The following is a 23,103-nucleotide window of genomic DNA, read 5'->3' as shown; positions in this document are numbered from 1 at the left end:
TCACGCTTCAAGAAAAATAAACTTGGCAAATGATACTCCGGCTGTAAACAAACAGGTTTCCTCTTGTTGCAAAGGTAGCAAACAGCAACTGTAACAGCGATGAACTGCTTTGGCCTTTGGTTCAAATAAAAGGATTTTCCGGATCTGCTTCAAGATTTGAATAACTCACTCCTGTGAGTATCTGAACAGGTATCAGACTTGCATCTCCCTTCAATGGACCTCGGATACATCAGCTCGTCATTCAACGACACATCGCGGGTTTAGGCTCATCTGGACCCTCTAGGATAGGAACATCTATCTGGTCATGATGAACTCCGCTGTATCCGGTAACATCACGGATGCTGAATCTGGCATCACACTTGGCTCGGCATTCTTCCCCAAGATTAGGACTGCGTAAAGGATGGCAATCGTCAGGTGGGACATCTTTGCGCCGGATTGGAATCTTTGTGTCTAGTGAAGATTAAATGCATCATTAGGTATACCTGTCAGGAGAAAAATTATCTGTTAACACACATTTCCAGATTGTTCAATTCTCCGTAGCTGTGAGCTAGGGTGACATATACGCAACTGATTAATATGCACCCATTTTTCAACAAAATCATCCCCCTTAGGGATTTTAACCTTGTAAACCACAGGAGACAATTTATCAGTGATTGGATATGGACCTTTCCATGAAGGGAGGAACTTCTTTTCCTTTACCTGGTCTCTGGCGAAATTGTACAGATACACCTTATCGTCAACCTGATACTCCTTTTGGGTAGTTTTGAGGTCATAATACGTTTTCGTACTGACTGCGGCTCTTTCGATGTTTCTTTGAGCAAATGCGAAGGCATGCTGGAGGTGTTTGCGTAAGTTCTCCACGTATTGATGTGCGGTAGTTGCATTCATCAAGTTATGATCTGTGGTTTTGTAAAGCAAATGCTGGGGTAACACCATCTTTCTACCAGTGAGCATCTCAAATGGGGAAAGTTTGGTTGCTGCGCTTGGAGTAGCTCTAATAGCCATAAGAACTAGTGGCAGCTTGACATCCCAGTCTTTACCTGATTCGCTAACAAATTTTTTTCAGGATATTTACAATGGATTGATTGTAACGCTCCACTCCACCACTAGAGGCTGGTCGGTAAGCTATGTGTAGCTTCCGTTTTACCCCTAGGATTTCCCACATTTTGGTCATTACTTCACTGGTGAAGTGACTTCCGCGATCGGATTCGATGCGCTGTGGAAGACCAAATCGGGAAAATATGTGGTTAATGAGCAGTGATGCGCACACACTGGAACTGCATGTTTTACTTGGTAGACATTCTACCCATTTAGTGAACAGGCATGTTACGGTTAACATATACCGGTTTCCTTTTGAGGACGTTGTTACTGGACCAATAAAATCGATCTGGATGTCTGACCATGGCATAGCTATGCCTCTTTTCATCAGCGGTGCCCTGTGAGTGGGACCTTGTGGCTGGAATTGAGGGCATACCAAGCACCCTTGACAATATGTCCTGACATCCTGTAACATGTGTGGCCAGTAAGCGTAGTCTCTTAATAACTCATACGTTATTTTCTCTCCTCGATGACCAGCTGTCGGGGCATCATGAGCATGTTGCAACATTAGACCCCGATATGCTGCGGGTACTACCCATTGCGTAATACCATTTTTCGAGGTACGTATTAGCAATCCATCCTGTAATGCAAATTGTGACACACCTTTCATCAGAATACGTAATTCTTCGTTGTCACTGCAGTCTTCCACGGTGATGGGATAATCATGTGGACTTCCAATATGTTTATAAAACAAACCAATAACGGGATCCCCCTTTTGGCTCGCAATGAGATCCTCATTAGGAGAATCTTGACACCACATTGCCACACTGGGTTGAGACTCCTTTTGGGCCTGCCCCCTAGTGGTGACATTTACTTCGATAGTTCCCATGAGGTCATTGATATCGAAGATCTCACCATCAATGGCTGCTTTCTTAGCGAGGGAATCTGCTAAATCGTTCCCATCTTTATCAGCGCCAGGGTGTTTTGAATGACCCCTTACCTTTTTCCAATAAATGGTAAGACCGTGGGTATTAACCAGTTCATCAATTTTACAAAACAATTTACCATGTTTGACTGGCTTTTTGTTACTCCTTGTCATGCTAGTCCTTTTCCAACTGGGAAAATATTCCACAAAACTGTTCCGAACATACTCAGAATCTGTTATCAAAACAAATTCCTTAAGGTCATGTTCGATAGCCATTTGTATAGCTTTATACACGGCAGCGAGTTCTGCGACCTGGCTACTTTTGGGACCAATTTTGTATCCCGCAGATATCTCTGGAAATATGTTATTCCATACGATACCGATACCTGCAACCAGCATCTTTTCATCTCCTTCTGTGTGAAAAGAACAGCCGTCAACATATGCACATGGTAGTGATTTGCAGTACTCCTCTTCATAGGATTTATATGGAGATAGAGATTGCTCTTCCAGAAAATCGTTTTCTGGTGGCTCATCTTTATGTTCCACATGAGAGCAATCATGGAGTTCAGCTAATCCTTGAGCAACTGGATTTTTAGTATCCTGTTTATATTTGATTTCCAGTGGCCATCCCATTAGGGACATTGTCCATGCCGTTATCCTACTGTTTGACAGGTTACCTTCTTTTATTTGGTTACTTTGCAAATATTGTAGTGATTGGTGTGCAGTTTCTACAATGATCTTTTCCCCTTGAATAAAACTTCTGAAATATTGCAAAGCCCACACAGTTGCTAATAATGCCTTCTCACAATTATTAAATTTGATTTCAACTGGTGATAGTGATTTACTGGCATAAGCAATTATTTTATTCAGTCTTTCTTGCTTTTGGAAAAGAACTGCACTTACACTCTTGTCGGTAAAACCTGTTTCAACATAGAAGGGTTTACCACCTTCTGGATAAGCAAGGCATGGGGCCTGTATGAGTTTTGTTTTAAGCTCAGATACAGCTTGTTCATGGCACTCATTCCATTCCCATTGTACTCCTTTCTTTAGCAGCTGCAATAGCGGCTTTGTAATCTCAGCATAGTTATCTATGAACTTGCGAGAATAATTCATCATCCCCAGGAATGATCTCAGTTCCTTGAGATTTGTAGGGGATCTCGTATTTTTGATTGCTTCCACTTTCTTTTTCTGTGGATTAATTCCTTCTGCAGTAATTTCATGTCCTAGGAAATTTACTTTAGATCGGCACCATTGAGCTTTCTGTAGGGAAAGTTTAACACCTGCTTCTCTTAGTTGATTCAATACATATCTCAACTCTGAAATATGTTCCTCAAAGATTGTACTTTTGATAAGGATATCATCGACATAAGTTAGGGTACCTCGTTCAGCTGCATCAGGCATTGCTTTGTGCATGAACACAGCAAATTCGTGGCCTGCGTTGATGTATCCGAAAGGCGTACGGGTCCACGCAAATTGTCTATTACCGAATGTGAAGGCTAGTTTGTATTGATCCCTTTCATCCACTTTAATTGTCCAATATCCTTGTGCGCAGTCAAGGGCTGTGAATATTTTAGACCCTTTGATTTGCGCCAAGCATTGGTCAATGTATGGTACAGGCCAACCCGACATGTAGACACGTTTGTTTAACTGTCTCAAGTCTGAGCATAGACGGAACTGACCATTCGGTTTGAGGACTCCGAGTACTGGATGATTGAAGGAACTGTGTACTGGTCGGATAATACCTTTCTTTTCCAGGTTCTTAACAATTTCCGATAATGACTCATAGGCTGCTAGCGGGAGCCGATATTGTTTGATAAACACAGGGGGTGCATCTGGATCAGTCAGGATTCTCGTAACATGCAGGTTAGTTTCCCCACAGTCATAAGAGTCCTTGGCAAACATGTCCTGGAAATCCCAGAATAGTTGCCTTAGCTGCTGTCGTTCTGATTCACTAGAACATCCATCAGCTATAGAGAGCTGTTCTTCCACCCGTTCCTGAAATTCTGGGAAAATCTCAGGTTGACCTACCTCATAAGCTTCTTCAAGCCTATTAGTTAAGTCATTTGGGGTGTAACATGCTTGATCCTTACCCTGCTGGAGTGATTGATACTCACTTTCATTGATTTCATGGTTAAAAATCAATGATGTTTCCTCGACATGACATGTACCTTCCTCAGGACTGAAAGGATAAACAGAGTGTATGCTGAACAATCCTTCAGGTGTTGAGAAATATTGTTGGTCCACTATTTGTTCTTCTGTCAAATATTCATCAGGTATTATTCCAATGACTTCATTTTGGAATCCAAAAGTGTAATATTCTGAGTCAATGGCTAAGCCAATCATTGTATCCTCCTGTAACGTGATACTATGAGGGCTCATGTTTTGCATGACCATATATAATGGTTCCTGATGAATATTTATTAGGGGAATTGGTTTTACCTTCAACCCCAATTGTTGCATCCGATTGGATAAACTAATTAAGGCATCTGCATTTCTCATCTTTTGACCCTTCTTTACTCGAATGGGTAAAAGAAATGATTTGCAACCTTCAGGGATTTTTACTTTTTCAGCGACAGTGATATCCACTGCATATGGTATTCGCTGTCCCCATCTCAAGGCTTGTTCTCTATCCTGGAATTCCTCTGGGTTTCCGGATAATTTGGACCACAGAACATTATTAACCAGATCAACCTGTATGGCAAATCGGTGAATAATGTCGTTTCCTAAGTACATTTGGTACTGTGGTTCCTTTAACACACTGAAGACATGTTTTGTAGATTTGTTTCCTAGAGACACAGATAAAATGCATTTTGCAATCACATTATGACTCTGGTTATCGTTATCCAGATCGTGTATCCATTCCTGTGTGGAAATAAATTTGATGACCTGAGGGTCTGTAACCTGCTTCAGCAGTCCTAGGCCTATGTAGCTGGCCTCAGATTTGAGGTCCAACTTGGCATATTTTACCCGAGCAATATCATCTACCTGCACGGGAACCAGCACAGTATCATTGATTTTCTCGATTTCAACCAATGCCTGTGTATGCTTGGTTATGCCTGCCACTTCCTGGTTTCCCCCTTTAAAGGAAATAGTTAACACATCCTCTTCAAGGACTATCTTTTCAATCTTATCCTTTCGGATATTTATGATGTGAAAAGCAGTGTTAGCATTTTCCTCGGGTTTACCGTTTTTCAGGATCGTGACTTCTGGTATCTGACTGTTCCGGAAATGGATTTCAACAGAGTTAGGCCTTTCCTCAATCATATGGCAGCTGCGTTGCAATTGTGCATTGCTAGAGCGCTCAAAATCAATTGGAGTATTGACTTGAGCCCATATTGCTTCATTTATGAAGTCAATTATGGAATTTAGTCGTTTGAGCAGATCGATTCCAATGATCAATCTATCATATGGAAGATCAACAATCAAAGTTGGATGTTTAATGACCTTTTTACCAATCTTGTATGTCAGCCAGGATGTGCCTTTTACTTGTAAACTATTACCACCAACGCTTATTAGCGCACCGTCAAAGGCTTTTAATCTTGGCTTCCTTTGTGATGAATCCAAGATCTGCTGGTAATAGTTAAAAGACAGAATAGTAACCTGGGAACTGGTATCCAGTAAACCTGGGATCGGTCCGATACATCCATCTTGTAGATGGGTATCGATAAAATACCGGCCATCTACCTGTTCAAGATTGCAAAGAAAATTGGAATGTTTTTCCATTTGTTGCTTCAGAGAATGATCTCTCTGCAGCGTCAGGGTATTAGGAACTTGTTCCTCCTGATTCCGCCTGCAAGGCATTTGGGTTCCCATGGATTCTACCACTGGGACAATCTGAACAGAGGGTACTTCATGCTCTGGCTCAAATGACACAATATCACATATTTGTGTTGAAATATCGAGAACATTAGACTTCCCTTCCTCGACCTGGGATAGGTCGGTACATTGCAAGTCATTCTCATTAACGGTATTTAGTACTGCCATATCCGTTTCCGTATAGTGATTTGTCTCGGTTTCCTTTAATTGGCAGAGCTGGGCCCTGCCTCCCCAGCTAAAAAATCCTCATGCTGTCTTCCTGCAGATCCCTGAGCCAACTTACCCATCATGTCACTCAATTTGTTCACTTGATCAACAAGCTGATCAAACCTATTAGGTCGGCGAGGGTTCTGGTTCCTGGGATCATATCTGTTCCCTGCGGGTGATCCACTCCTAGGTGAGTTAGGTGGTGATCTACCCCTAGGTGAATTAGGTGGGTGCTGTCTCCTTTCCCACTGCTGCCTGGGTCGGTTATCCCATTGTCTATATCTTTGGGGACGTCTGTACCCCTGGGGTTCTCTATATCCCTGGTAACCTCTATACCTTTGACTACCCTGGTTTCCTTGGTAACCCTGGTATCCTTGATACCTGCGATTGAACCGAGGACGGTAGACCTGGTTCTCAGAACCTGAGCTATCCCTATCTGACCCTTTAGGATTTTGTGGTCTGTTTTGATTAGGGTTTTGTTGCTGTCTTTGGCCCTGCTGGATAGGTACTTTTGCAGGAGGTATTTTCTTCTGCTGGGATTCAAGGTTTAGGTCCGCTTTCACTTTGGTTTCTTCTACTCTGCGCTCTGGGTACTTTTTGTTGTTTCTCCCACTTACATTGGAACTCCCACTGATGTTGAACAGCAGTGTCGCTGAGGTAACCATTTTCTCTAGGGAGTTTCCGAAGTCTAACTCATTGGCCATGCTTAACTTTATTTGGGTAGGCAATGCATCATAATATGCCTGTTTAAAATCAAGAGACTCCCAGTTAGGATTCCGATATGCCAAACTGTAAGAGTTTTTTAGCACAGAAAGGAATTCTCGGGGGCTCTGATCGGGTCGACAAGTAAGTCGATACACATCTCGTTTTGCTTCTGAGATAGTGCGATACGGCCCAAACTCCAGCTTCACTTCGTGTGAAACTGCTTGCCATCTAATGATACCTCGCTCCTTAAATGAGGTGAAATAGTGGCGGTATCTGTCATCAAAAACCCATGGGAGAAATCTGATTTTGTCTGCTTCAGACAGATTTAAAGAGTCCATAGTGGATTCATACAACTCCATGTGGGATGCTATTTGCGCTGAAGCCTTTTTAGTGAACTTTGGCACAGCGGTGTTTAAGAATTTTATGATGCTGGCCGAGCTCTGTTTTTCTTGGGGGTACTGATTATTTCACCTATTTGACTCCCCCCTATACGTACCTTTCCCCCTTCTTGGGATAGGGCTGGATTCTCGCTTTCTCTCATCAGCCTCAAATTCATCTGAATCGATATCAGCAAGGGAGTCGTGACCTTTATGGGAATCATCATACCTAGGGGCCCTCATTTGCATATCTCTCTCTGGAGAGGAATCCAAATGTTGATCTTTAGGGACCCTTGTACTGTCATCGATTATGGTATTCATAGTCTTACATACCGTCTCCATACGATCCAACATGCCTTGCCATTTTAGGTCATATGGAGTGAGTATTGGCGGGCAAGGGCTGGATGATCTATCGAGTCTACCTGCCTGTTGGATTTTGAAGTACTGCTGTTGTAGTTCTTCAAAATCCTGTTTAAGTCTGCGATGCGCTTCACGATTCCGTTCGGCGTCTCTTTCCAGACTTTTGATCGCTACCTCCCTGTCTGAAATATCAATCATTAATTGGTCTCTATCAGCCCTTATAATTTGAAGATCTGATTCCACATCCCGTAACTGGGAGTTCAATGATTGGACGTCTCCCTCTGTTCCTTGCAATTGGGATCTCAACTGTACAATCTCTTTTTTTCTAGACTGTGCAAGGATATCTACCTCTAATAACCCATATAGAACAGAGGGTAGGGCGCCTAACAACCTCTTCTTCAGTTCGGAATCCGAGGTTATTGTGGTCATACATGAAAGATAATGATCCACCAGACCCTTAGATTGAAATATATGATCAGCTTCCTGTTTTATACTTTTCCTCATTCTGCTTATCCATTCATCTACTTCCTCATTATATTTCAGTTGTATAAATATAAATTCCACAATTTTTCGGAACGTCTGTTCCAAATGCAGTTCTGAATCACTACCTGTAGCACTCATGATTCAATAGCCAATGCAATAAAACCAGCTCAATAAAACGTTTTTACACTGTTTAAACCAGTAATGGAAAGTAAACGGATCTCGCTGGGGCCTCCAATCTTATGTCGGGCGTTTTGTCAATGTTTGTATAACTTGTTTAAAAATAAATATAAAATCAAAAATGTAAATGTAATGCTCCTGGGAAAATAGGAGGAGCTAAAATACAAACATACGCCTAACTGTGTGAGCTTGTTTTCCGAGGTTTTACAGTACTGGTTTAAACATGCAAATAAATGTGGACCAATTTATAAAAATATCAATTTAATATCGAATAAATATTACAATATCAAAACAATATAATATTGCACTTTTGATATAAAACAAAACTCATAAGGTCATTCTTATGATAAGCAATGAGCTGGATAATAATTTCAGTAAAACATCAAAATGTTATTATACTTATTCACCAATACAAAAGGCTTAAACCAATTAGCAGTCAACTCAAATACAGTGCAGAGTTATGACTCATCAAATATGGCCGTCGGCCCTGTTACTCAATTTACCACAGGGTCTCTGGAGACAAAATGGATGAATTGAACGACAACAAAATGGCTGTTATCAAAATCAAAATGGCTGCTATCAAAAACAAAATGGTGGCTATCAAAAACAAAATGGTGGCTATCAAAAACAAAATGGTGGCTATCAAAATCAAAATTGCGCAGTCCAAAATCAAAAATGCGCTATCCAAAATAAACTGGCTGATGTCAGCTATACCATTCAATATAATAAATTTAGGATGACTCAGTGGATCTGACGACTGGGCGTTGCCCCACAATCGCTATGCAATCAACTATAAATGACAGGAATTTTCCCTCTGTCTACACTTTAACCTCCGCTGGCCTGTGATACTACACAGAGCAAGCGGGTAAAATACATATAATTTTGGAATAAGATATCTATTGAGTCGTCCTAAATTTGGCTAGGTGTGGCTTGCACATGCTGCGGCAAAGTATCAAAATATCTAGAGGAGGTAGCTTGAAAGGTCTAGCTTTTATCCAAAAAGAAAAATAAGTTATGGATTTCACAGTCAGCGATTCTTGAACGATTGATTGTGTCAATCTAAAGAAAAATATACCCACTGAATGGGTTTTATCAAATATGCGGAATGAGTAATTCCTGTGCACTGGAAGAACGCACTCCCTTTGGCTATAAATGACTATAAACTTAAGAAAGACAATCGTCAATAAATCAAAAGTTCAGATATTCGTGCTGTGATAAGCCATATGACTAAAAAGAAAAATCAGAACTGGGTTCAAGTATAGTCACCAAGATGGCCTCTGGGCGTGTTCCTCTTAGGCGTGGCTGTGTTCAGATGGCATGAATCCTCTATGTCCTGGTCTGCTCAGATCTCCTGATGGTCTGATTCTCCATTGAATGACCCCTCTCATCTTATTCCCCTCACTACCTATGGTCCTGCCCAGGAGATTAAATCTTCTAGCCTATCACTGGGCAGTGGGAGTGACCAATGGGAGCTTTCTGTGACTAATCTTTAACCCAAGTGTAATACTGGCTTTCACCCTTTGTAGGTGCTGTTGGCTAACTAATCACAGACTTACTGGGATATTTGGCAAACTAAAAACAAAAATCATGTTTTATTATAACCCAACAGTGAATAAATCAATGTTATAATTCCTCTATGGATAGCTGACTTTGCTGGAATCACTGGTTATTATTTATTATACAGTGACCTTTTCTACCATATTTAAGATAGATTGGATTTGATCCAAAAATCATTGGCATGCTTAAAACCACCATGGATCTCTCATTATAACACATTGTGCTGTCTGCAGAGTTTTATATCTCTAACATCATTGTTTAACATACAACACTGGTAAACATATAACATTTCTATACCATTCTGGATATATTCATTCAGGGAATCTTTATATTAACACGTATACATTTTCAATAACATTTTCATATTGTTACTGGTTTGCCCAGCTATAAGAAAAATAAAGGTATTTCCTAAGCCTTGTGTTTGTGTCTGGACTTTGGAAACACAAATATTGCATAGAAACCTTGCATGGGTTTTGGTTTCACATTCAATGTAGCCAGGTTTGAGCCATTGTATACAGATATTAGTCCATTTTTAAACACACTATTGTCACTCAGACTCCTCTTGTTTGCTATCTTGTCAAGTGTTTTGACCTAAAACAAAGAATGGTCTGATATCATTGTTCCCAGTAAGGTGAATGGGATTACCCATTGCAAATAGCACATCAGCTGACTGCCTGTTGTTCAACATCTGACCTTCCTTTAGAGACACATACAAGTCAGCCTTGCATGGCAATATTACATCGCCATATTAAAATATGCTCTGCCTTTCTCAATGATCAATGTATATGTTAACCTATAATCACCCTACATTAAGAAGTCTTTGTCTTCTGTAACCTAAGGAAAGGAAATTATTAGGTCTATGTGTATCTGATCATACACAGTTCAGTTTATTGGGAAAAAACGATATTCCGCCATATGGAAATCTCGACAATGTGTTGATGTCCGCGATAGGTTCATGCGCCAGCGGGAATGCATGCAAATGTACGAGTGGCGGCCCGCCGACACCGAGGTCGGCAAAAACTAAACTAGCTGGCGGCGGGGAACTGGAGCAGCAGTGAGTGACTACGAGGGCTCAGGATGGCTGCATGGTACTTGTATAAGCCCCAGGTAAGTGAAACTCATTTTTTTTTTGCCTGACGATTCCTTTAACCACCAATTTAATGAGTGGCTTGCCAGTGCTTTAGGCCAATTTATTGTGAACAGCAACTCGGCCACAAGTTCATATGGCGCAAAAATTATAATGCCCCACCCCTGCACGTAGTGACCAGTCATCTATTTAACCATTTCCCCATCCCTCCTTTCCAGCATACACATGCACACGTAGTAGCCAGTCATCTCTCTAATATTGCCCCAAACCATGAACATAATGGCCAGTCATCACCTATCCCTCAACCCCTGCACATAATGGTCAGTCATCACCTATCCCCCAACCCCTGCACATAATGGCCAGTCATCACCTATCCCCCAACCCCTGCACATAATGGCCAGTCATCACCTATCCCCCAACCCCTGCACATAATGGCCAGTCATCAACTATCCCCCAACCCCTGCACATAATGGCCAATCATCACCTATCCCCTAACCCCTGCACATAATGGCCAGTCATCACCTATCCCCCAATCCCTGCACATAATGGCCAGTCATCAACTATCCCCCAACCCCTGCACATAATGGCCAATCATCACCTATCTCTCAACCCCTGCACATAATGGCCAGTCATCACCTCCCCTCCCCACATCGCAGTTAGACATCTCTTAAACCACTCCCCCATCCTCCTCCCACCCTACACACACATAGTAGCTGCTTACATCTTTAACTACCCCCAGCAGCTGTTCATCTCTTTATCCCACCCCTGGGCGTAGTGACCAGTAATCTCTTTGCCGACCACCCACCACCACAAGTCATGGCCGGATATCCCTTTACCAACACACCCCAACCTTATCCTCATTCTGATTACCCCTCCCCCCAATGCAGAGTAAATCAGGGAGCTCTGTGGTAGTTACCTTATCTAATATATAGTGGATCTCCTCTTCCTCACAGAAGCTGTGCTGTATGCTGACATCCTCCAGCTCCCGAGCACGACAAGACGTGTTTAGGAGCTGGAGGATGCCAGCATGCAGTGTAACTTCAGGGAGGAAGAGGAGACCCAATGTATGGTAGATTAGGTAACTATCTCTGCATTGGAGGGGAGAGATCCGTTTTTAAGTAACTTTTAAATAACGTTATACTGCAACACTACTGGATGATATACTATAAATACAAATTCCTTTTGCAGTAATAAAGTATCGTACAAGCATTTCAGAATTATAATTACAATCTTTAAAATATGCCACAGTATGTCTCCAGAAATCTTATCTTTCTGCCTGACATACATTTTATGGCTTCTTCAAAGGCTTGAATGTATTAGATGTTATATAATAACAATGTATGACCCATTAATCCTGATATAGTAGTTCTTTAAAGGGAAATTCTACATCTTTGTATCTCTCCCTTTCAGTCTGCAGCCAGCTAGGATTTTTCAAAACTGATAGTATGCCAAAATAGCCATTTTCTGGAGCCTTGGGAACAGTACTCTTTGTACTATATTTGGAGTTCTGTTGCCATGAGACTTGCACAGAAACTCCAACCTCGCTGCAGAAGTACTTACCGTACATTCAAAAATGAATGCCTTTTACTGCTTGTTTTCTACACCCTGCTAATCGCCTGACTGGTAGCAAACTTCCTCTCTTCTTCATTGTATTGGAAGACAGTGGGATGCTTCCACAAAAAAAGGAAAGCAATCCTTGCAATATCTAGAGCTGATCCCAATGAATTGAGTTCTTCTCAACTACTGTGGAATTTCCCATTCATTAGCATTGATGACTCCAAGTGCAGATACCATGGCCTGAAAAACCTGTAAAGGTGTAAACTTTGGTTTCTCCTCATATGTAACCACACAAGGAATGAGCTTCTCAGAGAATTAGCACCAGCATGCTTCCCTCTGCCTGTATAAGAAGTGTGGTACAGAAGGAGCTGGTGAGACAACAAAGTGTATGGATGTTACATTCTGTGTTATCTTCATCACGTATCTCCATTTGGAGTCCTCTGTTCTGTTGAAAGAATCACTGTGAATATGAGGATAAAAGCATGCTACATTATTGTTTGATAGCATCTATTACATCAAAGTTTCTGTAGAAGCTGCCCGTGAGCCGTGAAATGTGCATTAGGCTGCTTTATAATTATATGATACATGGACTTAGGCTATTTGCACACTATACTGTACATGTCAGAATCTGATGAAAACACAGATGAGAAATTGCACAGCCATGTCAGTATTACAGTAATTGCGTCTGCTTTCTAACCCTTCTCACTGTAGTGACTGGTGCTGTGCAGAAACCCGATACAAATAATACTTGGAACTTGTGTTTTAAAAATTGTAATTTTGATGCAGTTGCACAAAATGATATTATTGCATGCTGGATTTCTGTGTAATGTGTTTTCCATGGCTTTTAGATTATTTTATTAAAAGTCATATATAATATATATTTATGTGAATATGAATCTCCAATAAAAGTACATATGATTATTTGCTATTGTGTAATTTCTCCTGCAAAATGTCTAATTACTCCAAGGGAGATGATACATCCCATTTGAATAGTTTAGTATTCGTTGTCCACTATATACAGTAGGGTAATCAGAGGCAAAGTGCAAATCACAGAGCCCCATAGAAGACATTTTTCGTTTGTGCTTTCAGACATAACAACACTGGGGTCCATCGCACCAGCCCTATAGGTACTATAAAAGAACAATACAATTATTAAAGTCAAATGACTAAAAAACTGAGAGGTATATGCGTTGTTACCACCTCCGCCAATTATTGGTGCTTGTCTGAGTGAGTGTGTACTCAAAGTATATGTTGGGAATACTCCTAAGGTGTCTTTGCTGATCCCCCTCCACTCACCCGAGTGGGGTGTTGCTAGCCCAGGAGCCCCACTAATGGTGCTGTATTGAGGATTCAGAGGAGCAAATAAAGTGGGGGTGCTGTTAGTATTTGTCTGCGTGACCCCAAATAGCGGTAGCAATGCTGCTCTGAGTTCACTCAGTCACCTCTCACAACATGCACATATCACATAAGGGGTTGTGGGGAGAGAGACTCATCATATAAAAATGTAAGGTGGTGCTATACATATATATACAGTGCTACTAAAGTATTGACCGGTTTCATCCAGATGGCTTCTTCAGAATATGACATAGTGCACAGTGCTATTTACAATATAAATACATCCCACCACCCAATATACAAATGAACATAGTGTCCCCCAGCACCCCTCAAAAATAGCCCAAGTCAGAGCGACCACACGCTGGAAAAGTGTGGTTTAAATGAGGCAGTCAGTTAACATATGCCCGCCCCTCTGGGCGGGATCGTGTGACAGGGTGCTTGTACCCTATCCATGTTCCATCTGACCTGTTTAGGTCACTTCCTGTTAGATGCATCACCATGGTAACGTGCAACGTTATCAGCGCATCCAATGGAGCCGATACTGTGTTGCTGGGTTGAAATGGCAAGGGCAATGATTGACCTTAGGTCCTCTACCAATAATAGCCTAGCACTGCCATCCAGTCTGATATAAATGGCAGAAAGAAATGTTAGGCGATCTTAGCGCTGCATCCTAAACAGCGCTCCATATATGGAGGCTGAGATACATTAAGCAGCGTGATACATCGGGTTGCCATAGCAACACAGTATCGGCTCCATTGGATGCGCAGATAACGTCGCACGTTACTATAGTGATGCGTCTAACAGGAAGTGACGTGGTGAATGACATCGGGTTGCTATGCCAATTGAGTAAACAGTGTTGGTTCCAGTGGGTGCGCCGAAAACGAAGCACGTCACTATGGTGATACCTCTAACAGGAAGTGACGTTGCAGGAAGTGACATCACTCCGAGGAGAAATGCTGACCTCCATTGTTAAAACCATGCTGTTGCTTATATACAGGGACGGGCAAACATCTATTGAACATGGATACATGGATGTACCTAAACAGGTTAGATGGAACATGGATAGGGTATAAGCACCCTGTCACGCAACACCGCCCAGAGGGGTGGGCATATGTTAATTGACTGCCTTATTTAAACCACACTTTTCCAGCGTGTGGTAGCTCTGACTTCGGCTATTTTTGAGGGTTGCTGGGGGACACGATGTCCATTTGTATATTGGGTGGTGGGATGTGTTTATGTTGTAAATAGCACTGTGCACTATGTCATATTCTGAAAAAGCCATCTGGGTGAAACCGGTCAATACTTTAGTAGCACTGTACAGTATATATATATATATATATATATATATATATATATATATATATATATATATATATATGTGTGTGTGTGTATAGCACCACCTTACATTTTTATATGTAGAGTCTTTCTCCCCACACCCCTCATGTGATATGTGCATGCTGTGAGAGGTGACTGAGTGAACTCAGAGCAGCATTGCTACCGCTATTTGGGGTCACGCTGACAAACGCTAACAGCACCCTCACTTTATTTGCTCCTCTGAATCCTCAATACAGCACCATTTTGGGGCTCCTGGGCTAGCGACACCCCTCTCGGCTGAGTGGAGGGGGATCAGCAAAGACACCTTAGGAGTATTCTCAATATATACTTTGAGTACACACTCACTCAGACATGCACCAATAATTGGCGGAGGTGGTAACAACGCATATACCTCTCAGTTTTTTTAGTCATTTGACTTTAATAATAAAGATTATTGTTCTTTTATAGTACCTATAGGGCTGGTCTGACGGACCCCAGTGTTGTTGTTCTAATTCCCCTGGTACCCATTTGGCTAGTGGGCTTTTTGCTTTCAGACATAGACAGACTTGAATAGTGGTGGGGCATGGCTACATTGGGCAGGCCCCAGGGCTTGATTAACCTTAAGGCACTGTAGGCACTTGCCTACTGATGGGTAGGCGGCTCAGTCCCCTTCCCTAATGCCTCCATCCCTCCTTCCCTATGCAGAGTCCCAAGCAAAGCAATAAATAAAAGGTTATTCACCCAGCTTTCAGCATTACACTGACGAGATCTCCCTTCAACCAGGGGCACCTAGCTACTTAATACTGAGAGTAACTCTGGCTACCTAATACCAAGGGACACCTGTAGCTACCTATGACGGGCAAGGTAAGTGGGGGGGAAGTGACTAGTGATGATCGAACACCTAGATGTTCGGGTTCGGTTGGGTTCGGCTGACGTCATCCAGCCCGCCTGCCCCCTCCCGCCACCAGGGGGCGCTGGTCCTCCCGAAATCCGGCCTGCCCTCCCCCTCCGCGCTACCGCCGGGTGGTGGTGACACAGGCAGGCTGGCTCTTGGGAGGAGTGGCACCCCCTGGTGGCGGGAGGGGGCAGGAGGGCTGGATGACGTCAGCCGAACCTCACCGAACCCAAACTTCTAGGTGTTCGATCATCACTAGAAGTGACAGCTGGGCCAGCCAGCACACTTAAAGAGGAACTCCAGCCTAAACAAACATACTGTCATTAAGTTATATTAGTTATGTTAATTAAAATAGATAGGTAATATAATCTCTTACCCACGCTGTTTTAAAAGAACAGGCAAATGTTTGATTTCATGATGGCAGCCATCTTTTTGTTTGAAAGGAGGTGACAGGGAGCATGAAACACAGTTCCAACTGTCCTGTGTCCTGAGCACCTCTCCCAGTTGCTAGGCAACGTGAATAACAACATAGGAAATCCCATCATGCTCTGCACAGCATCAAGGAAAAAAAGCCCAGGCTTTTTTTTCTTTGATGGGTGGAGCATAGTTAAAAATGCAGCTAAAAATGATGCTTTGGTAAGAAAAACAAAGTTCTGATGCTGTGAAACTGTTAAAGAAACACCAAGCCTTTTCAGTTCTGCTGAGTAGATTTTTAGTCCGGAGGTTCACTTTAAGGTGCAGTTTGTTGGGGGTTTGTAGGATCATGGAGGGCGAAGTCTAGGGAGCCAGGACACCTGTGTCTATAGGCTCCTGTGATGAAAATCTGTGTCTGGCCAGCCCCCCAACTACCCACCCAAATGCAGATATCTGTCATCCATCTCTCTTCCCATCCCCCCCCCCCCCCCCCCAACCTTCAAAGGTCCTGTAAATAATGCAATGCAACAGCAGAGTGTCATACATTACCTACTCCCAGCGGTGATACAGGTAACTCTTTACTTCAGTTTGCAAGTGCCGTACTGCCAGCAAATCACCATGCGGCTTCAGTTATACACCCACCTAATGGATTATTAGGAACACCTGTTCAAATTCTCATTAATGCAATTATCTAATCAACCAATCACATGGCAGTTGTTTCAATGCATTTAGGGGCGTGGTCCTGGTCAAGACAATCTCCTGAACCACTGTGCAGGCTGGTGGTGGTGGTGTAATGGTGTGGGCGATGTTTTCTTTGCACACTTTAGGCCCCTTAGTGCCAATTGGGCATCGTTTAAATGCCACGGGCTACCTGAGCATCGTTTCGGACCATGACCATCCCTTCATGACCACCATGTACCCATCCTCTGATGGCTACTTCCAGCAGGATAATGCACCATGTCACAAAGCTTGAATACGTTTAAATTGGTTTCGTGAACATGACAATGAGTTCACTGTACTAAAATGGCCCCCACAGTCACCAGATCTCAACCCAATAGAGCATCTTTGGGATGTAATGGAACGGGAGCTTTGTGCCCTGGATGTGCATCCCACAAATCTCCACCAACTGCAAGATGCTATCCTATCAATATGGGCCAACATTTCTAAAGAATGCTTTCAGCACCTTGTTGAATCAATGCCACGTAGAATTAAGGCAGTTCTGAAGGCGAAAGGGGGTCAAACACCGTATTAGTATGGTGTTCCTAATAATCCTTTAGGTGAGTGTATGTCATGTGTAAACTGAAGAGGAAGTGAAAACTATCTGTATCACTTCCCAGAGAAAGTAATGTATAAAGTTCCACTACACTGCTGCACTGTACAGGAACTCGCTCCCAACTCCCGGGTTCCCCCTGCAATGACAGGGAGCCAGTTACCGGGGATGATTGCTGCTAAACGGAGGACCGCAGGAGGACGGCAAGGGACACATCCATGCTTATGGGTCTGGAGGAAGCCCGGGATAAGGAAAAAATATTTCACTTACTCCATCTCTGAGTCTTTTCTAACAAACCCTTTTTTTCTCAGCAGTGATGTAATGGTGTCTAGATTAATGGGAGAACAACATCTTCATCTGTCCATGTGAAAGAGTCCTTAGCATGCCGGTTTGTTCTGCTTATCACTAACTGAGACTGATGTATTGTTACAGCCCCAGAAGTTAATCCAAGTGGTGTCCGTGGTGTCGGGACTCGGAAAGACAACATGGAGATCACATGGACTGTGAGTACACCTATCTCAGGCTTCTGTAAAGTACAAGATGCAAGATCAAATAATCAGTAAAGTCAGGTTTACATAACTAGGATATTCATTACTGGTAACAAAGTTAGACTTGACTGTACAACACCTTGTTGTGCTTTACAGTTTTATCATACGGTCAGTACATGACTAGTGTTGTTTGAACACATTCATGCTTGGTTATTTGCACAGACTAAACATCAGCATTTTAAATAATTCTGAATGTGAACATCATTAAAGAATATGGTTAAGAAATTTGGTTAAAGAGGGACTGTCGTGAAAATCTTAAAATTTAAAACACATACAAATAAGTACATTTCTTCCTGAGTAAAATGAGCCATAAATTACTTTTCTCCTATGTTTCTGTCACTTACAGTAAGTAGTAGAAATATGGCATTTCTGACAGGTCTTGGGCTAGTCCATCTCTCCATAGGGGATTCTCAGCATGGCCTTTATTCTTTATAAAGACACTCTATGAAAAAGATTTATACAAAAGATGCTGACCAGCCTCCCTGCTTGCTGCACACTTTTTTGGCAGTTGGACAGAACTACTGCCATTCACTAAGTGCATTTTGAAAATAAAGAAATCTTTGTGAACCCGCCATGAGGAGATGGACTAGTCCAAAACCTGTCAGTTCTGTCAGATTTCTACTACCTCCTGTAAGTGACAGCAACATAGGAGAAAAGTAATGTATGGCTCATTTTACTCTGGAAGAAACATACTTCTTAATAGTATATGTTTACATATATTTTAAATTTTAAAATTTTTGCGACAAAAGTCCTTTAAGCTGCTCAGCAGTCACAAGACAGCCAGAGCCCTGTATCAGCCTTGGGGTTAATGCATGAAGCTGCCACAATATTGCTTTGCACAGATTGCACATGGCAATGTTACCATTACTACCGGAAGCAGTGTACTGCGAGTAACACTATTAGCGCGACTCGTGGTACTCAAGTACTGCAAGCGTTGCAGTGGAAACGCATGTCAGTAACGTTACTTGAGTACTGTGGGTCATGCTAATAGCGCAACTTGTAATACACTGCTGCTGATAGAAATGGTAATAATGCCATGCACTGTCTGTGCACAGCAATAATACTGCAGCTTTGTGCATCAATCCCTTGAGAGGTAAACAAAGAACTACATTTTTACAAAAGATAACTACAAGCCCCGCCCAGCTGTGGAAGGACTTCCTGTGCTATCTTGGGACCATACATTGCCAAATTGTAAACCGGCCATGTACTGCCTTTCAGTATCACAATGGAAATGGACCCCACTATTTTTAAAGATGCATAATTATATGTGAATAGTTACCATGATTTACATATAAACAGTGCAAGTTTGTGTCATAATTTGAACATGTGATCATCATAGATATTTAGTTCCAACTTCTTAGAACTGAATCTACGATGTTCGTAACCAATTTTAAGGTTTCCTAAACCCAAACAGCAGCACTATACATAACCACAGACAAAGCTTCTGATTATACATACTAGAATGTCTGGATTTTAATAGTACAGTAGAATCCCTTTATAGTAAACTCCAAGGGACTGGCCCAAGTAGTTTATTAAATCAAAAATTTACAATTACAGAAACTGTCATACTCAAGTTCATAAAGCATGCCATAGTACTGTATCCTAATTCAGCCAATGATTGGGAGTAATTTTTTCCTTTCAATGCTTCAGCAAGTGAGAACAGATAGCAGCTAAGCTAGATCACAATGCACAGTGCTCAATATTCAGGGATTTTCATGCAATAATCACGCAACAGCTTACACAGGAAGCATAGGTCTCACCAGTTAATGCAGGTACTGATAGTGTGCTTCTCTGTCCACATTTCTGTGCATTCAGGATGATACTGTAGTGTTGCAGTCATGCACAAGGAAGTCACAGATAGTAGGCAATTCCCTTGGTAATCAGGCAGCAGCTTACACAGGAAGCATAGGTTTCACCATACATGCAGGTACTGTACTGTTAGTGTGCTCCTCTGTCCGCATTTCTGTGCATTCAGGATGATACTGTAGTGTTGCAGCCATGCACAAGCAAGTCACAGATAATAGCAAGTCCCTTATTAATCAGGCAGCAGCTTACACAGGAAGCATAGGTCTCACGTAGATGCAGCCTGCAGTTTTTATCCCATGCACTGGATGGTACTTTTGAGGTAATCCATGTGGGCCCAGAATAGCATACAGATAGCAAGCAGTCTACAAGTGGCTGCCAGCCAGCCCACCCACCATGGCTCATTGGTCTCCAACTCAGGTATGAATGACTTATGCACCCGCCCTCATTTTCCACTATAGTCGGATACAGATTACCGCAGGGGACAAAAAAACAGGTTCACTATAACTGAAGTTCCATTATATCTATTATATCCAGGTTTGCTATACCAGACGTTACTCCCATATACTTGGCTGGGATCTGGCTATTTACTTTTCTACACCCGATGTTTACTATATCTGAGTTTACGATAATGAGACTACTGTATCACTGAAAGGTCTACTCCTTTAACAGATGTTTTTCTGTATGGTTTTATAGTTTGGACAGTACGCTGCACAACAGCGTTACATTATTAATTGCATAATATTTTTGTACCAACAGCCCCTGAACTCCACACAGGTTCATGGTCCAAACATACGGTACATTGTGAAATGGCGTCAGCGACACACATCAGAGCCTTGGAATAATGTCACTGTTTCAGCTACCAGACATGTAGTGTGGAACACTCCAGTGTACACACCGTATGAAATGAGAGTACAAGCTCAGAATGACTATGGCAAAGCACCAGAACCATACACAGTGATTGGATACTCAGGAGAGGACTGTAAGTAAGAGAAATATCATGTGAAATTCTTAATTCTTCCGTTTATTACCTATTAAACCATAAAACAAAAACATATTCTTTTGAAGTTGCTTACAATGAGTGAATGCTGAAATCACAATCTTTGTTCACTTTCAAAATATATTGAAGGGCAGCTGCATTTTATTGTCATTGCCATTGCTGTTTCACTAGTAAATTATTGAAGCGATTACCGTATGTCTCTTATGTCACATCACCAAGGGAACATCACTGTTTCATTCTAAAGCTGTGTCAGTATTTCCATGTAATTAGCAACCATTACTGTGTGCCCTATGAGGCAAGTCCATTCATTATTAGCAGGGGCCATTTCGGCACAGGGTGAAGCTGAAAAACTTAGTAGAAGGAGTAAAGTAGAATTCACGAACTGCACATGGCCAATAAAAGGAACTGCTTGTGCTATTTTTTACTTCATGGACAAAAGATTGAGTTTACTGCGCATGCACAGTCCATGATCTTGTGCATGCCCAGTTCATATATGCTCATTCATGGCTGCAGGCTCCCCCCATGCGGAAAGCACCCTTGTACATTTCAAATACAAAGGCTCATCCCCATCTTGGTGCTCCCTGAGACACCATGCTTTGCAGAGAGAGGGGTGGTGGAATTTCCATACCTCCTTCACTGAGGACCATCTTTGTCAAGGAACGGAGTTGTTGGGGAGGCACCCATAGTAAAACTTATCTCTTCTAAAAAATAAATAAAAAGCGGTATCTTACCTCTAAAGAAGACTCGGGTAGATGAAAATCAGGGAGTCTTTATTATAATAATGGTTATACTGTGGACAACTCGTTTCACGGGACTCAGCCTGCTTCCTCAGGTCAATGAAAAAACAGATAACCTTACTTTAGGCGGTGTGGTGCATGGGCTCCAATGTAAAAAAAAGGTTTTATTAGAGGTAAGATTCATCTTTTTATTTATTTTATAGAAGAGATAAGTTTTACTATGGGCAACTCCCCAACAACTCCATTCCAGTTATCCCTACACTTCTAACAGAGGTGCTGACCTCTACTACCCACTAGCTTTGCTAAAAGTAGAGAGGACCACAGGAGAGCGTGACCGCCCGGTTACAGCTTGTTCCGGGAGACCAAGTTTTCCTTCATTGAAAAATATGGTGCATTTCAGTGTTGGTAACCCTTAACGCTAGTGTTTATTGTAATTAAGTCAGGCCCATTGAGTTCATAGGGAGGGCAGAAAGAATATTATTTTAAAGCAATTGTTTTGCTGATTAAGCATACTAACTAGCAACAAGTTTTTCAATTAATATACATTTGAAGCTAAATCATTTAGCAACTGTCACTCCCTATAACATGGATGTCAAATTCCATTCCTCAAGGGCCGAATTCCTCCAAATGAATTGTTGGGACTGAATCAGGAAAGGTGTGGTTCATCAACTGGAACACATTTCTCCATTTTTCAGTTCATCCTAAATACTGGCATGGCTATGGCCCTCGAGGAATACAACCTACTTTTGCTGGTGTCCATTGGTAAATCCAAGAATGCCTCCCAAGTTTCCATTCAAATGTACAGTATGTATGTTCTTCTCAAATATCTGCCAGTAGGTATTAATAATTAATAACTGTACCTGATTTTGAAGGACTGCCTAAGATTTTAAGGTATATCTAAGCCATTCTATTGTTATTCCAGCACCCATAAACTTGATGATGAAATCCCTGATTTTGTATTGTTTTCTTATCTCTTAGGCTATGTAAAGTTTTTTTCCTTAGGATTTTTTAACCTCTTCCGGATGTCAGTGATTGAAATTTACGCTCTGTTTGTGGCTGCTTATTCCTAACAGGTGGTAGATTTCATTGCTGTACAGCACGCTCTGCTGTCATGCTGACAGCAGTGCTTCTGTATCTTGGATGGCTCTAGCCTTATAGTGGCTATAGCCTTATATAGGCGTTTGAAAGTGGGGCATAATTAACAGGGTGGAACTTAGTAGTGTTGACCCCAGCACCCCGCCATATTAATGAAAATTACAAATTGGTGCTTGCAGCACAGGACATGCCAGAAGACAGATGTGCTATATGTTAGACAAGTGAGATGGGTTGCACCCATTTAGCACAGAAAGTGGGTGAGCACGCAGTGCCGGTGGGTAGAGGCCATATGCACATGAAGGAAAGGTTAGCAGGCTAAAAAAGAGAACACAGTGCCACTTGCAGCACAAAAGAGGGACACATTTAAACTGAACCTCATCATAGAGGGCCAGGATAGCATATG

The 23,103-nt window shown here is 42.0% G+C and overlaps 1 protein-coding gene across 19 annotated transcripts in view; it reads left to right on the top strand.

Moving 5' to 3' along the window:
• Positions 1-23,103, top strand: part of NFASC (neurofascin) — a 269,129-nt gene that overhangs the window by 200,044 nt on the left and 45,982 nt on the right. For all 19 annotated transcript variants that reach the window (XM_068269594.1, XM_068269595.1, XM_068269606.1 and 16 more), the window contains 2 exons: positions 17,950-18,020; positions 20,628-20,850. In XM_068269594.1, coding sequence (XP_068125695.1) covers positions 17,950-18,020; positions 20,628-20,850 — 294 coding nt within the window. The remainder of the gene's footprint in view (positions 1-17,949; positions 18,021-20,627; positions 20,851-23,103) is intronic.

The sequence above is a fragment of the Hyperolius riggenbachi genome, chromosome 2, assembly GCF_040937935.1.
Source record: "Hyperolius riggenbachi isolate aHypRig1 chromosome 2, aHypRig1.pri, whole genome shotgun sequence".
Taxonomy (NCBI): Eukaryota; Metazoa; Chordata; class Amphibia; order Anura; family Hyperoliidae; genus Hyperolius; species Hyperolius riggenbachi.
The sequence above is the reverse complement of the archived record's forward strand: the minus strand, read 5'-3'. Positions and strand labels throughout refer to the sequence as shown.